Raw genomic sequence first — 15,099 nt, 5'->3', positions numbered from 1 at the left:
GAGATATTTTTTTTCTAAGTTTAAATCAGACCCTCAGCCGGTGTTCCTTTTTCGCATCCTCGAAAAAATCACATACGTTGCCTACTTTATAACTGCACGCCATTATTACTTAGATCTTAAGTCTTTCAGGATATCACAATCAATAGTATACACAGTACCAAAAAATGAAATTTACAACTAATACAAATGAAAGCACGTAACGATTTCTAGCACATACAGTGAAAAACATATACAATTTCACACCGTAAATAATGTACAATACAGAATCGTTTTAAGACATGTAAATTTGTACGTTAATTGATATAAACTTAAAGCTTCGAATATAAATATGCATGCAAATTCATAATATATTCATTTACTTTGCATGTGAACATAATGCCACACGGAATATAATGTGGTTTCCAATGCTCCATTTATGTACATTTAAAGTAATGTAAATTTTCTTTACTGTGTACTTTACACTTCGACAATCGCTTCGAGGAGGAACTTGAAGTTAGTTGGTAAGAGCTTTATGATTTAATTAAAATCAAGGCGGGGGCCTAGCGTGGTTGGTAACGTCTCCGCCAACCACGCTCGACGCCTGGGTCCGAATCTCACCGCCGACATAGGTGTCGATGGTTGTGAGGTGGCGTGATCCACTCACAACCAACCCAACTGGTCTAGATTCAATCCTAGCCGACACTGGGAGCTTTTCTGAGACGAAAAATTTCTGGAATCACGCCTTCCATCGCATGAGGAAGTAAAGCCGAAAGATAAGCGAGAATAAAAAACATATTAAGTCTGGATAACACCTACCTGTATCTATTTAGCTAATTTTGGTCCTTCTTTGTTGCGCCAGTTGATTAGAGAAGCACACTTAGCTTATTTACATTTGGAATTGATTTAGTGCAACAGATGAAACAGATGAGAAAGAATGCTGTTGAAACCATTCAAAAATAGGTGTGGCTTATTCCACTAGAGCACAGAATAGTTCGATTTCCTGGTTTGAACCGATTCAAATCAACAATAGTATGCTGTTAGGCCCACGCACAAGTGTGTGTTATAATCTCAGTGAATTTTAACCTTCGGCATATTTTTTATAAATCATGCGGCAAAGACGAATAATCGAGGGTAAGGAAACGAGGGGGCACAAAACCACCGTAGTTTCTGCAGTCAGAGTCGGTCGACCTGTCGTCGGAAGCGGCGGCCTCTCGCACACAAACAACAGGGTTGCTAGGTTTACTCAAACACAGTTTTTTTCACTTAGTTAAGTTCGAACCAGCGTTAGCGAGTAAGGACAGCATTCGCTCTAACACGCTGTAACACCGAGGCCACGAGTGTAATACTTTTTTAATTGGCACTTTGATGCGAAATATATGTTGCAAAAAGAGGGCTGTCCGCTGATGATAATGACGACCATACCGAATTTCGCCTCTCGGCTATTCGGCCTCGCGACCATTCGGGTTTACGACTGTTCAGCTTCGTATCCAGTCGGCCTCGCGTCCACTAGGCTTCGCGTCCATTTGGCCTGACTTAGGCATTGGTTTATTCTCAGGCATCTTCACCACTTACCTTTCCCTTACTCTGAAATCTATAAAACCTCTGCGTGAATTCCTTTCAACAAAAAAAGTACCTCTTATCAAGGAACTTGCCAGAAGGACGCACGATGAAACTTCTCCAGGGAATTATAATTGGCGATATTTGGAAGGAGGAACAAGGCTCGGTATAGCACAGCAAGTAGCGTGTACAAAAGGAAGGGTAAAATCCACATTACACACAAGCAGGGATAAAATAATAATAGGCAGTCCGCTTTTCAATAGCGGTAACGAACATACAGCGTCAGTAGCGAACATACAGCGTAACAGAGAGGGAAAAGGTTTCACTCTTATAAAACACTGCGATGGACTCTCAGACACACATGTTCTCCAAATTCACACGACCGTGTCTTAGAGAAAACATCAATGCAACACTATGCACTATTTTCATGCACTACACTTCACAATCACAATACAACGCGACAATTACGGATGTAATAAACCAAGTGGCTATACACGACGTTCTTTAACTACCGATTCTGATCATGCTTTTAGTTTGTAAAATTTGAATATTTATGGAAAAAGGAAAAATATGTCCAATTTGATTCCATTTTGAAATGTAGTAAATTGTTATTTAGTTATTCGAACTATCGTACTATTGAACATTGGCAAGCGTTGATGAAACGCAGACTGCGACCTCCAATTGATCGGTTAATGCTTGCTTTCCCTAGCACGGTCGACACAATTTTACATCTAGTAAACCGGGAATGTGTTAATGGGGGCTGCTCCTGCTTGAACTAATCATTTTACTAGTGGATGGCCATCAAGACGGTTTTAACTAAGCAGCAGCGGAAGTGGAGAGCAGCATTCGTAGCTGCAGCAGCGATAGTGGTAGCACCAGCTGCAGTGCACATTTGCCTGGAATGGAAGCTAGCTGAACGAAATTATTAGCGCTCTCAGGGATCAACCAATGGGTTTTTTGATTTTCTACAAAGTTTCTTGATAGCGTTGGGGCTTCAATTTAGATGTTTGAATTAGTTCTAAATTCTATGAAACTTTACAAAATATAAAATATCTTCTTAATAACTTTGAGATTCAAAAATCCATGAGTTTTATAAAATTTGTATGAATTCCGAGTACAGAAAGTTTTTATACACTTGAGTGAAAACATTATACTAAATTTTGAAAAAGTACAAAATTTTGTGAAAAAGATATCCCATTGGTTAGCAAGTATCAGCAAACCATGATCTTTTCTGAAAATTTCTCATTAAAATTTTTTTGTTTTTTGAAAGTTTGTGACATGCGTTTTTTTGTGTTTTCGAGATATTAAAATTTAAATGTAATAGGTTTCATGTAAAAATACAATTGTATTTATTGCATGGAATACACGGTCCAGAGCTCTGATAATCTGTTCCAGCGGTTCTCAGCCTGGGGTACGCGTATCCCTGGGGTACTCGAAAGCCTTCAGGGGGTACGCGAAAGAAACATCAGTAATGGCGGACAAAGCAATTTTTCTTTATAATACTTCATTTATTGTTCAATTTGAACCCGGAACTAGACTACCACAACAAGATTCACCACTATTTTCTCCTACTCTGCGAAAACATTCCAAGCCACGGGGTACAATCGATATGAAAAATATCGCCAAGGGGTACGCGGACAAAAAAAAGGTTGAGAACCGCTGATCTATCCAATCGATTTGCGGTCTTCAGCAAAGTTTCTCGGTGTAATAAGAGCTCCAATCTGACGTCTATTTTAGTTCGCGGTTTGGCCTCAGAACTGGTGCTTCGACACCAACTTTTTATTCATACACGCTAGAGTTTTGCAGTTTTCGACAAAGTTTTAGATCAAAAAATTTTCTGAAACTTCATAGAAGAAACAAAATTTCTGCCTTTTCAAATTTTGATAATATACTAGTTTTTGTTGAATTTGTCTGAATTACACGCTTTTGGAAAAAATTTGTAATTGAAAAATTCAACTCACTAAAGAACAGACAAATTTCTGAATCACAAAATAATTACAAATTATTAGAAAGTATAACAGATTATCACAAGTATTACAAATTATAACGTGAAATCAAAACAAATTCAACAAAAAACAAAAATAGCTAACTGGAAATGCACTCTTTGGGCTATATAAGAGCCTGGTCAAACTAATCAGTTAACTAGTGGATGGCCTGTAAGACTGTACTAACCAAGTAGAAGCAGAAAGTAACAGCGTCAGCGGAAGGCGCAGCGACGCTGCTTCTTTCTCTAGCAAAGAGGTACCTTTGTGCTTATTAAATTATACAACAAATTGGTTTCTTATAAATTAGATTATTAACACCAGTGGATGTGGATGTGGGAAAACTAAATCACTTGAATAATTCTTGATGATATTGTAACGAAAATCCTTTGTGACAGATTGCAGAAAACATAACGTTTTTGACGCTTACTTCTATTTGGATACACATCGACAAATTGTCCTTTTAAGAACAAATCAAATACCTAATTAAGGAGTTAATATTTTTGGGTACCGGTAGTGGTAATGAAGGTAGCTGCATTAGCGGTAGGTGTAGCGGCACTTCCTTCAGTAAATAACAAATGGGTTGTGTGCAAAGCCGCGACCACAAGTTGAAGTAAAACTACAAAGGACCGTTTGTTACATTACTTGTATAATTGGATTGATCAATAACAATAACTTTTAACACTAATAAAATAACTGTACAAATAATGTAGTGACACTGAATCATTCCAGAGCCGCCACATTATTTGCAGAGAAATATTTTAATAGTGCTGGATAAAAATTAGTGACAATGATATAAGATAGTGTATCGTAATCTTAGCGTCTATCATTTAGAGGAATATTATACAGGAGAAATTTGCTTCGAACTTATCACTTGCGGTCATTCTTGAATGCAACAAAGCAAATATAGCAACAAACCGCTTTATGTTGTCTACGCCAAACTTGCGGCCGTGTGGCTTTGCACACTACGTTTTTACAATTAGCCATCCAATGGTTTCTAGGTTTGATTTCTAGCATCTGGACACAATCCCGTTTCTGGAAATATGTATATTGGATGAATTTTGGCCATATCAGGCTGTTACCTGGTCTCTGGGCATCATCCTCATTTCCTAAAACACACATACTGGGCGGTTCTTAGCCATTTTATGTTAACTTCCAGAAACCGAAAGTTGTCATCTGGTCATTCAAAATAATGCCTCAAATCAATGTCAAGCTTTAGGGCACTATCTTTTGGCATCGGAAATACCAGTGATGATATTTGACCATTTCAGGCTGTTCTAGCTACCGGGAGTCCCGATCATTAGAATAGCGTCTGGGATTGTTTACCGGTATCTTGGTATCGTCCCGGTATTTTGCCATTCACCGGTTGAGTATAGCTTGAAATCGAAAGGAGCGATATTAATAAGATCGACTGCGTTATGATCATTTTGCATTTATACACGATATTTCTAGAAAAGTCAACTCTTCGAAAAGTTTCAAATCCGATTTAGGCTTGTTGAAAAATACGCAAGAAAAATTTTGAAAAGTTGAAGTAATGATTACCTTCAACTTACCACCTATATGTTCAAATCCATTGAAAAGCTGGCAGTAAAAAAATGTTTATGTTATTATCATGACATTCATTATCATTTCAGGACTTGAAATATGACGGATAGAATTTTTTTTGAGCACTGTCGGTTAACAAGAATTTAATACAGTACCTCTTTGATTTTTTTTTTTCAAAATTCCAGTACGTAATTTTCGACTAAAAACACAAGAGTGATAGAGTGCCAAAAGTTATTTGTAATTTAGTAGGAATACTGATGCTAATCAACATCGGAAATTAAGAAGCGCTAACCAGATAATTTTCTAGTGCGCTCATGTTGAAAATTTCAAATATGGCATAGTACTAACTTTCATGTTTAAGGTTGGTAATGAAATGAAAAATTAAAAGCCCACAGAACTAACTCGGCTGAATTCAATCCTCTAAAATCCAAAATGAAAACTTATTCACACAATACTTTTAAAAATTGATTTGCTTACCTTACTTCTGGGAGCGAGATTGGTGTTTCAATAACATGAATTGATAATTAATCAAGCCGAATAAGAGGGTTTTATTTCAGCTGGTTAACTTGCAAACTTACCGCTAAAGCTTTTTCGATCCTCGGATTCATTCGCCGCAATGCTTCACAGTTTACTGACGTGTACGCGCTTAAGGCACTATACTGTGCTTTAGTACGCAGTGTTCTGGAGTACGCTGCTCCCATATGGGCCCCGTACCATACCTCTCAAGTTATTCGCATTGAACGAGTTCAAAAATGTTTTTTACGTTTTGCTCTTCGTCACCTACCGTGGAATGACCCTGTACTTCTGCCCGACTACTCGCAACGATGTCGTTTGATTGACCTGGAGTTGCTGTCAACAAGACGAATAAAACTTCAACGATTGTTTGTTTTCGACGTCCTAACGAACAATATTGACTGCTCAGACCTTCTCCTGCTAATTCAAATAAATGTTCCTCAGCGCCGGTTGCGATACTGGACAATGATCTCCATACCCGGGCACAGGACAAGCTATGGTTATAACAATCCGCTCAGTTCCTGCCTAAGAGGCTTCAATGACGTCAGTGATTTATTTGACTTTAACTTAACCAAAAATAGTTTTAAAAATAGAATTAAAAACATAGCATAAGACAAACCAGTCTGTACGATATGATCGAAGACGATGAACAAATAAACAAATAAACAAAAGTAATCCCAAAACCAGGATAGTCGAAACATAACCTTCCCAATCGGCTAAAGTTTACTCAGCAGTTCGTACGGACAAAGTACACATTGCAGCCTACCAACCCTCATTAGTGCTTCTCCACGATGGAAAACGACCGCAAATGAACAGACACACACACACACACAGACCAATACACACCTAACGAATCCTGCCTATGTGGCCTATTGCGAGCATCATTACCGTAATCGAGTGCGATTACACTCTGTGGGGATCATTTTCCGTACCGATCATCGTCGGCAGCATTAATTTCCTTCCACTCAACTCACCCACCCACTGCTGCCGGTCGGTCGTTCGGTCGGTGACTCGGTTTACGAAACAATGGTTGCGAGAATAAAGTTAAACAACTCGATCGAAATTATTTTCTCCCGATCGTTTCTGTTTGGCAGAAATCGGTTGGCCGCTGGCAGAATGGATTACATCTCTTTCACTGTGTTTTACCTTCTACCCCACGACCACGACCCACAAAGAGGAGGTCCTGCTCGAGCGATTACTTTTTCATTTACCTGCCACTGAATCAACACGATTATCATCGCTACTCGTAATCATCATCGCAGACGTCGGATTATGTTGGTACTGAATTATTCATGCACTTCGGAAAGGGAGATGCACTAATAGTGTTTGCTGTTCGCGCGCGTTCGAAACGAGCTCGCAGTCGAAATTTCACTGTCTATTATTGATCTGTTCAATTTGGATAAATTCCTATTGTTGCTCTTCGATTTAACCGACTTGGTATGAATTTTTTATTGAGTCAGTATTTTTCTTTCATTTCAGCACCGCTTTCGGAGCGTGGGAGTTCTGATGGTTGCTCTGGGTACCATGTTGCACATGCGACTTTCACTACCTCGGCCGGCGGTACTCTTTTCCTCAGCGGATAATCCTACCGCCAAGATCGGCTCCGCCTGGACCCGATTGCTGACGTTTTTGTACCTGCCGGTGTTCAACTTTCGAATGCTCGTCTACCCGGATGTGCTCAGCTTCGACTGGGGTATGGACGCCATTCCTCGGATTGTGAGTTTGTTCGAGAGGAAAAATGTGCTGACAGCAATGTTTTATGGTTTGCTGTTTAAGGCAGTTTGGATCAACTTCCGAACGTTGGTGAAACACAGTTTGCCAAGTGTAAATAGTAGCTTCAATAGGAAACTAGCTAGTAAACTTGCAATGGCCCGGGCTGGCCGGGAAAGTATCGTGGTTGAGGACTTGTGCGCCTACTGCAAGCACGACTACGGTCTGCATCACTCGAACCAGTGCCGGGCGTTGCATAACAACAACAACATGTCTTCGATTGTCTGCGGGTGCCTGTACCCGCAGTGTAAATATTTGTTGTTATCACCATCAATTGTTTCCGGATATTTTCCACGAGAAGATGGTCAGAAAGCAGCTACCACTTCGGGAACTGTTAATGGTTATTGGCCCAAGCAGCAATACTGGCACCGTGACAAACCTGTAGTAAATGGCTTCAGCAGTGATCATCTGCCATTCACGCTTACGATGGATACGTCCTGCCGGACAATGTCGTCCTCCTGTTCTTCTTCGTCGTCCCTTTCGTCATCCTCCTCTTCTTCCTCGACGTCCTCATCATCCTCTTCCACATCCTCCTCCGCATCATCCGTTTCGTCCTCATCCACAGACTATCTGATGACAAAACCCAATGCCTCAGCAGCAATTCTGATTTCCATTTCCTTGCTGACACTCCCGTTTCTGCCGGCGACCAATCTGCTCTTCTACGTTGGATTTGTTGTGGCCGAACGTATCCTGTATCTGCCTAGCGTTGGCTACTGCCTGCTTATCGGACTGGGCGTCGGCAGACTTATCGACGGAACTGCGGGTTCCGGTCAGCTTCGGAATAGTAGTGTTAGTAACAATAGTGGCGATGGTGGATCTCGCATTAGCAGTAGTGGCTTTCGAGGTAAAAATAGCAAATGTAGTGATGGTGATAGATATAAGTACCGTGGCAACAGTGACAATACGTCCGGGGTCGGTTCGGTCGGTGCGAAGCATCACAAGAATCATTCCGCGGTGTCCGGTGCGACCGGTTCGGCGGTGTTCGCCAGGAAAAGTGCCAATAATCGTAGTGGATTTTCGGGCAGGAAGTTCGGTACTGCTGCCGCTCGCAGCAATAACCGAGATCGTTACCAACAGCGTAAGCGACAAATCATTCTGCTGTGCTTCGGCGTTCTGCTGCTGGTGTACAGTGGAAAAACCCTGCTGCGCAATCTGGACTGGCGCGATGAGGAGAGTCTGTTCCGGAGTGCGATCGGCGTCAACCCACCGAAAGGTAAGGATTTTGATTGTTTTGAACGGGTGCTTAGGCGTTGCCCGAAGTGCGATTTCGAATCGAGTGCATTTTTCTATTGAAAATGATTTAATGTTCTGATTTGTGCAATCTTAGTAGCAACACATTTTTTCGTAACATTTTCCCATGCGTCTACACCCGGCTAGACAGTGTTTGCAGCTTTATAATCTTAGAAAAAGGTTCAAAATGATTTTTAATTAAATAATTTCTGTTTTACCCGTTAACATTCAAGTTCATTAAAGCAGACATAGTATGTAAGTAAGGGAAGCATAGCATAGCATAGCATAGCATATTTGATCGCCCGTGTGTTGCCTGCGATTGACCAGAATCAGCTGAAATTGCACAAAGAACCGTCAAAATGGTGCCTAGGAGTAGCAAGCTATTTTCAGTGTACAATTCCTGGTGATCTTTCTTTTCACTGGTCAATAACGAAGCTGGCCACGTCCAATGCAGATCAATAGAGGAAGGGATATCGGAAGTGTTAGTTTAATACTTGTTGCTACTAGAGACCGAGGAATCCTCTGCATCATCCACAAGTATCAAAGGAAGGAATTAGTGTTAGTGGAAAGGAATTGATCTGGATCCATCGAGGTTGATGGTGCGATCTTTTCTACACAAATTCGCGCACGATATGGTTACTTCTCGGTCTCTGGGCAACCGGCCACCAAGAGACGATATAAATAGAACCGCGCCACGATCTAGTTATCTTCGGCAACCTACCAATCGTTAACAGTCCGTATCACACCAAACTTCGCGTTTAATGCCGTGATCTTAATTCAAATTTACCTAGAAACGAATGGATTTCGTAAAACGCAACAACCGCACGCCGAACGCAAATTACGCAAACTACTGGTACCAGCTCAAATAACCGATAGAGCGCTGTATTAAGATAGTCACACTGAGCGCAGTCAAAATACCGCGCGCGAAACTGAACTGCTTTCTCCGAAGGCAAACAAGAGCGTGCCGACCACTGGTATGACGAAAAAGCCAAAACACCCGCTTTATTAAACAGAAAAAAAGAAAAAAAGGGGACCGGCAAAACAGGAATAGATTTGGTTTGTCTTTGTCGCGATTGAATAATTACAATATTTATCGAACGAACGAACCCTACTCTGAATCGTAACGTGCTAAAAAAGAACCAACGGGCGTACAGTCTCCGAAATAATGATTTGGTACATCTCGGAAATCTCAATACACCGATAATTCTTAGATGAGCAAAGCTCACCAAGGCCGAAGACACGTTTACACCGGAGCATTATGTACGACCGCTTTATTCCCTCTCACCGATCTCACCGACGCATACGCGAAAGGACACTGTGCTTCGCCCGATAATCTTTTGTTTTGTATTTAAGTTAAGATACCTACTGAGTATAAAAACTGGCAAAGTTTCATGCACTCATAGCTCAAAAATTAAAAAAAATGCAATATGCATATCGAACAAGACAAAATTCTAAGTTGATTGATAAAATGCCAAAGCGATCGCATTCAAAATTTAGTTGCTATTCCGACCAACAAGATTTTCACATAATTAATAAAAATTGTCTATGTGTTTCAATATTTGTTCAAAAGCTAGAAAAATCATAAAACAAGGGTATAAAACTGGGCCAAATGTTCGAAACCGTTCGGTCAGGCCGCGATAAGTTTCTGAATTATATTCTAATGCTACCAGTGCCGTGTTGTGAGAGCCAGCGTGTACAAAGGTTTAAAGCTCTCACCTATTGGGGCAATTCTGATTATTCAAGCAGAGCTTTAACAAATGAAACGACTCCACAAAACCACGCTAAAATAAATCTCGACATATTGTAAGCAATGCACCCAGATTGGCATCTACCAAAAAAATAAACAAATAAATAGACCAATTATTTTCAAAAAGGCTAATTATAGTATGTAAGTAAGGGAAGCGAAGAAAAACGAACTGGAAAATATGATACAAACATGTAAAAATTCACTGTTGTAGCCAACAAGCATATTTTATGACGGTATAAGAGCGAATCCCAATTTGCGACGGTCTACGAAATATCCTGTACACCACACAATGACGTGCGATTATACGCAATGTTGTGCAATATGCCATATTGAGAACCAAAGTGTTTGCTTCTGATTTCCGGCAAACAACCAGAAAAAGTCATTCTGAAATCGGAAATATGCCTTGAGGCCGAAAACCAGTTGCATATTAAAATCCAAAATGGCGACTTCCGCATCCTGGAAATGAACATATACAATAGAATATGATTATTTTCGGAACCTAGATGATACGTAGAGGCCAAAAATCTACCCAAGACGCCATTTTGAATTCCAAGATAGCATATTCTGGTGTCCACAAAAAGCCAGATATAGCAAGATACTACCTAAAACAAAAATTTCCCTAACCAAAATGATGCCCACAGGCTCCGTAGTCGTAAGGTTACAGAGTTCACTTTGACAAGCGGGTAGTCGTGGGTTTGAATCTTAGTAGAATCCAAGCCATACGGTGTTAACGACCTCAAGCATAGATTAATTCTCAGGTTCCCCACAAACGCTTCCTTTGCGTTGAATTCTACAAAAACTCGGCAAATACGTCTTGATAAAAATAAGTTTCTTTTACAAAAATTCTGGCCAGGGGGACCCTCAGGTAAAACCTCTTTAGAGAATTGTAATTGGCGATAATATTTGTTGGAGGTAGCGAGACTGGGAGTAGTACGCGTAAAAAGGAAAAGTGAAAAATCATACATATACATAAGCACGAATTATAATAGTCATGTCGCTTACTCCACAAAACAGATATGCAACTAAAGAACCAGAAACGAGACCATATCAACTAAGCTTGCTATTTGACTTGTCACTTGGACATTGTGTTTTCCCTACCAGCTGGAAACTATCGATTATGTTCCCTGTGCATAAAAAAGATGACCAACGCAATGTGCAGAACTACAGAGGCATAACTTCTCCCTACGCTTGCTCAAAAGTATTTGAGATGATTATCTATGATGCACTTTTCGCTACCTGCAAGCAATATATCATTGGAGATTGGATCACAGCTTTCTTCCCATTTTTCGAATGTATCAGGCGTTCCGCAGGACAGTAATTTAGGACCACTGCTCTTTGCATTGTATATAAATGAGGCATCTCTGATATTGCCAGACAATTGCCGTATGTTTTTTGCAGATGATGTGAAGTTGTACAAGATAATACGAAACACTGTAGACTGTCTCGAACACCATCGACTAGTCGACCTTTTTCTCAAGTGGTGCTCCAAAAATCATTTCACAGTTAGTATTCCGAAATGTTGTGTAATTTCGTTCCATAAATAATCCGGAAACGTCCAGCTATACAACGGTTGGCCAAACTCTGACAAGAGTGAACCTGGTTCGTAATTTGGGTATAACGTTGGATGCAGCGCTGTCCTTCAGGCCGCACTACAATGAGATTATAGCAACTTGGTTTTATTTTCAAGGTTGCCGCGGAATTTCATGATCCACTGTGCCTTCGATCAATATACTATTCCGTGGTGCGATTTGTTCTGGAAACAAATTCCGTAGTGTGGTGTCCATATACTGGATTGCTAGAATCGAATGAGTGCAACGAAAATTTGTAAGGAACGCCCTACGTTTTCTTCCGTCGCGAGATCCGCAGCAGCTACCGGCATATTCTGATCGCTGACAGCTTTTAGGCATGGAAACACTGCAACAAAGACGTTTCGATTCACAGGCTTCATAAGTGTTCAAAATTTTAACTGGTGAAAACGATGCCCCGAGAACTGTATGCTCCGGAGAGGCCATTACGGCGAAGAAACTTTCTTTCGCTACCGCATCGTTCTGCGTCATGTGGGCAACACAATCCCATCCGTTCTATGTCAGCTAGCTTCAACGTTATAGCAGATTCAGTTAGGTATACTTCAACATCTCGGTAGCCACGTTCAAGCAAATTCTCGAAGTGTACTTTATTGTCTGTAAACATTAAGTAGTAATGAGGCGTCGTACACAAATTACGTAACGCATGAAGGGGGGGAGGGGGGTTAAGTCTGCGTTACTTATCGTTACGTATGGGGGAGGGGGGGGGGGGGGGGGGGGTAGTAGAGATAGTTACGTAACTGTGATGTATGCTTGAAATTGAAAATTTTGGAGGGGGGTCAGGCTATTCAGCGTTACGTAATTTTAGGGGGGGGGGTCATATCGAACGTTACCTATCGTTACGTAGGGGGGAGAGGGGGTCTGAAATCTAGATCTTTAGCATTACGTAATTTGTGTACGACGCCTAAGTAGTTTATTTTATCATTAAGACCACCAATGTGTCAGATGATTCAAGACCAACAATAAGCAACAACAACATCTCCAGACATCTAGCGGTGGAAGAAACGCATTTTACACTCAAAACTTCATTACACTTATACCATTCATACCTGCTTGTGGTGAAGAATTATTTCGGTCTCTCTTGTCCTCATACAAAACCAAAAAGCAAAAAGAATGTGCGAGCTTTCGCTGCTCTTTCGTCGAGAAATTTTTTTGTACTTTCCGATGCGGATATAGCGAGAGCTCATCATAATCGTATAGTACCACCCGCATACGTGCAACGTTCTGATGTGCATGTTTATTTTATTGAATTTCACTGTTACTCGAGTTGAAAAGTTGAGTTGAATATCTTGAATAACGACAATCGTTTTTTACATTGTACCTAATGTCGCAACGAGAAAAAAAAATTACTGTCGTAAGTCGAGAAATGCAATTTTCAACTCAAACGAAAATAATAAGGTAATTCAATAAACTGGTTAAAATGGTTTCAACAGTCGCAAGGTGCACGATTCAAAAATTTGTTGAGCTATGTTTGAATAAATGAGAGATTTTTATTTTTTCTATTGATGTTGACTGTAAATTGTTACTGAATTTTTGCTTAAAAAACTCCTTATGTGCGGTTTTGCTTTAACTTGACTTTGATTGATTAAAGATCACATTTTTGTCTGGTCATTGAAGCGTAAAAATATTGATTTTTGTTGCATGTTTAAACTATTGGAGCGATCTGTTCGAACGATGCACTGTAAAATCAATGTAGGATAGAACAGAGAAAAATGAACGCGAAAACGTGGCCCAATCTGCTGCAGCGTTTTGTTCCAGGTTGCATATCTGTTCTGTGCTTACTCTCAATAATGATGCCAATAGAAGTGCGAAATATAGCAAACACCCGGGCAATACGACAAAAGATCAATACATATTTCTTGTCGCAGTGATGAGTCCATACATGAAAAGAAAAAAATGCCCACAGGTCCGAAATGAACTTCAGACGTCGTTTAAAAATCCAAGATGCCAAAGACTGCCTAATACAAGTATTTTCGAATCCGAGAGGATGCCTAGAGACCAGACGATACCATCCATTTTCGGAACTGGGATTATATCCAGAAGCCAGGAATCGAACCCCGACGCCATTTTTAATTGAAGAATGGTGACTTACGGGTTCTAGCCGATATGACAGCCAATATTTTCTAGCTGGTCTCGAATCCTGGGTTGGGGTGAGACTGTTAGTATCAATCAGACCATAACGGTAGCCCCGCAATAGTCCTGTATACTAAGTATTCCGATTACCCTGCTTGCTTTATTTGCTCGACAAAATAACACCATTAAATGTTTTAGCACAAAAAGATTCAGCAACTTATGTTCTTTGAAATCAGTGACAGCGGTGCCCCGAATGAATTGTTTGTTTTCGGAAATCCGGTTTCCGGGGATATCTTTCAAAACGGAGAAGTTTTATCAATATTTGACAATATTATTGATACAATTACAATTGATACCACATATGAGTACTTTTAGAATCGGAATGATGTCCAGAAACCTGAAAGCTACCCCAGTTTTTATTTCGAATTTGAAAATGACCGGATGCCACCCAATACTTCCAGAATCGGGATAACGTCCAGACACCGAAAATCATTTCCAGAAGCCATTTTGAAATTAATGATGGTGACTTCCGGTTTCTGGAAAACAGCAAAGATCAATTTCACGCACCATTTTAAAATTCAAGGTGGTGACTTCCGGTTTGTCTGGTATCGTTTCAAGGTCTCTGGTAGCATCCCGATCCCGTTAATATTCATATTAGGTGGTATTTGGTCAATTACGGCTGTTTTCCGGAAACCGGAAGTCACCATCTTGGAATTCAAAATGGCGTCTGGAGTTGATCACCGCACAGTGGGGCGACTCCATACAAAGGCTGGCCAAGCAAAAAAAGTGTCGATAAATACGACAAAAACTTGGTATTTACATAGTTTTGGGGCGCTGGACACGAAATTGGCATCCATTTTTTTTTTGGGGCCGTCCATAAAGCACGAAATCCAACTTTTAATATTTTTTTGGCACTTTTTTTACTTTTTCATAGAATTATATGATCTTTGACCAAAGCAGTGCCACCGGGCGTCCTCCCCATTGAAAAAATACGTAATTTATGGACGACCCCTCGAACTGAACAAATTTTGCCTATATATATATATATATATATATATATATATATATATATATATATATATTTATATATGTTATATATATATAAATATATATATATATA

The 15,099-nt window shown here is 40.2% G+C and overlaps 1 protein-coding gene across 3 annotated transcripts in view; it reads left to right on the top strand.

Moving 5' to 3' along the window:
• LOC129728117 (protein O-mannosyl-transferase TMTC2) overlaps nt 1–15,099 on the top strand; it is a 463,464-nt gene that overhangs the window by 228,476 nt on the left and 219,889 nt on the right. For all 3 annotated transcript variants that reach the window (XM_055686518.1, XM_055686517.1, XM_055686519.1), the window contains exon 5: nt 7,056–8,559. In XM_055686518.1, the coding sequence (XP_055542493.1) occupies nt 7,056–8,559 (1,504 nt within the window). The remainder of the gene's footprint in view (nt 1–7,055; nt 8,560–15,099) is intronic.

The sequence above is a fragment of the Wyeomyia smithii genome, chromosome 3 (assembly GCF_029784165.1).
Source record: "Wyeomyia smithii strain HCP4-BCI-WySm-NY-G18 chromosome 3, ASM2978416v1, whole genome shotgun sequence".
Classification (NCBI taxonomy): domain Eukaryota; kingdom Metazoa; phylum Arthropoda; class Insecta; order Diptera; family Culicidae; genus Wyeomyia; species Wyeomyia smithii.
Note: the sequence above shows the minus strand (reverse complement) of the source record. Positions and strands in the feature narration are given on the sequence as shown.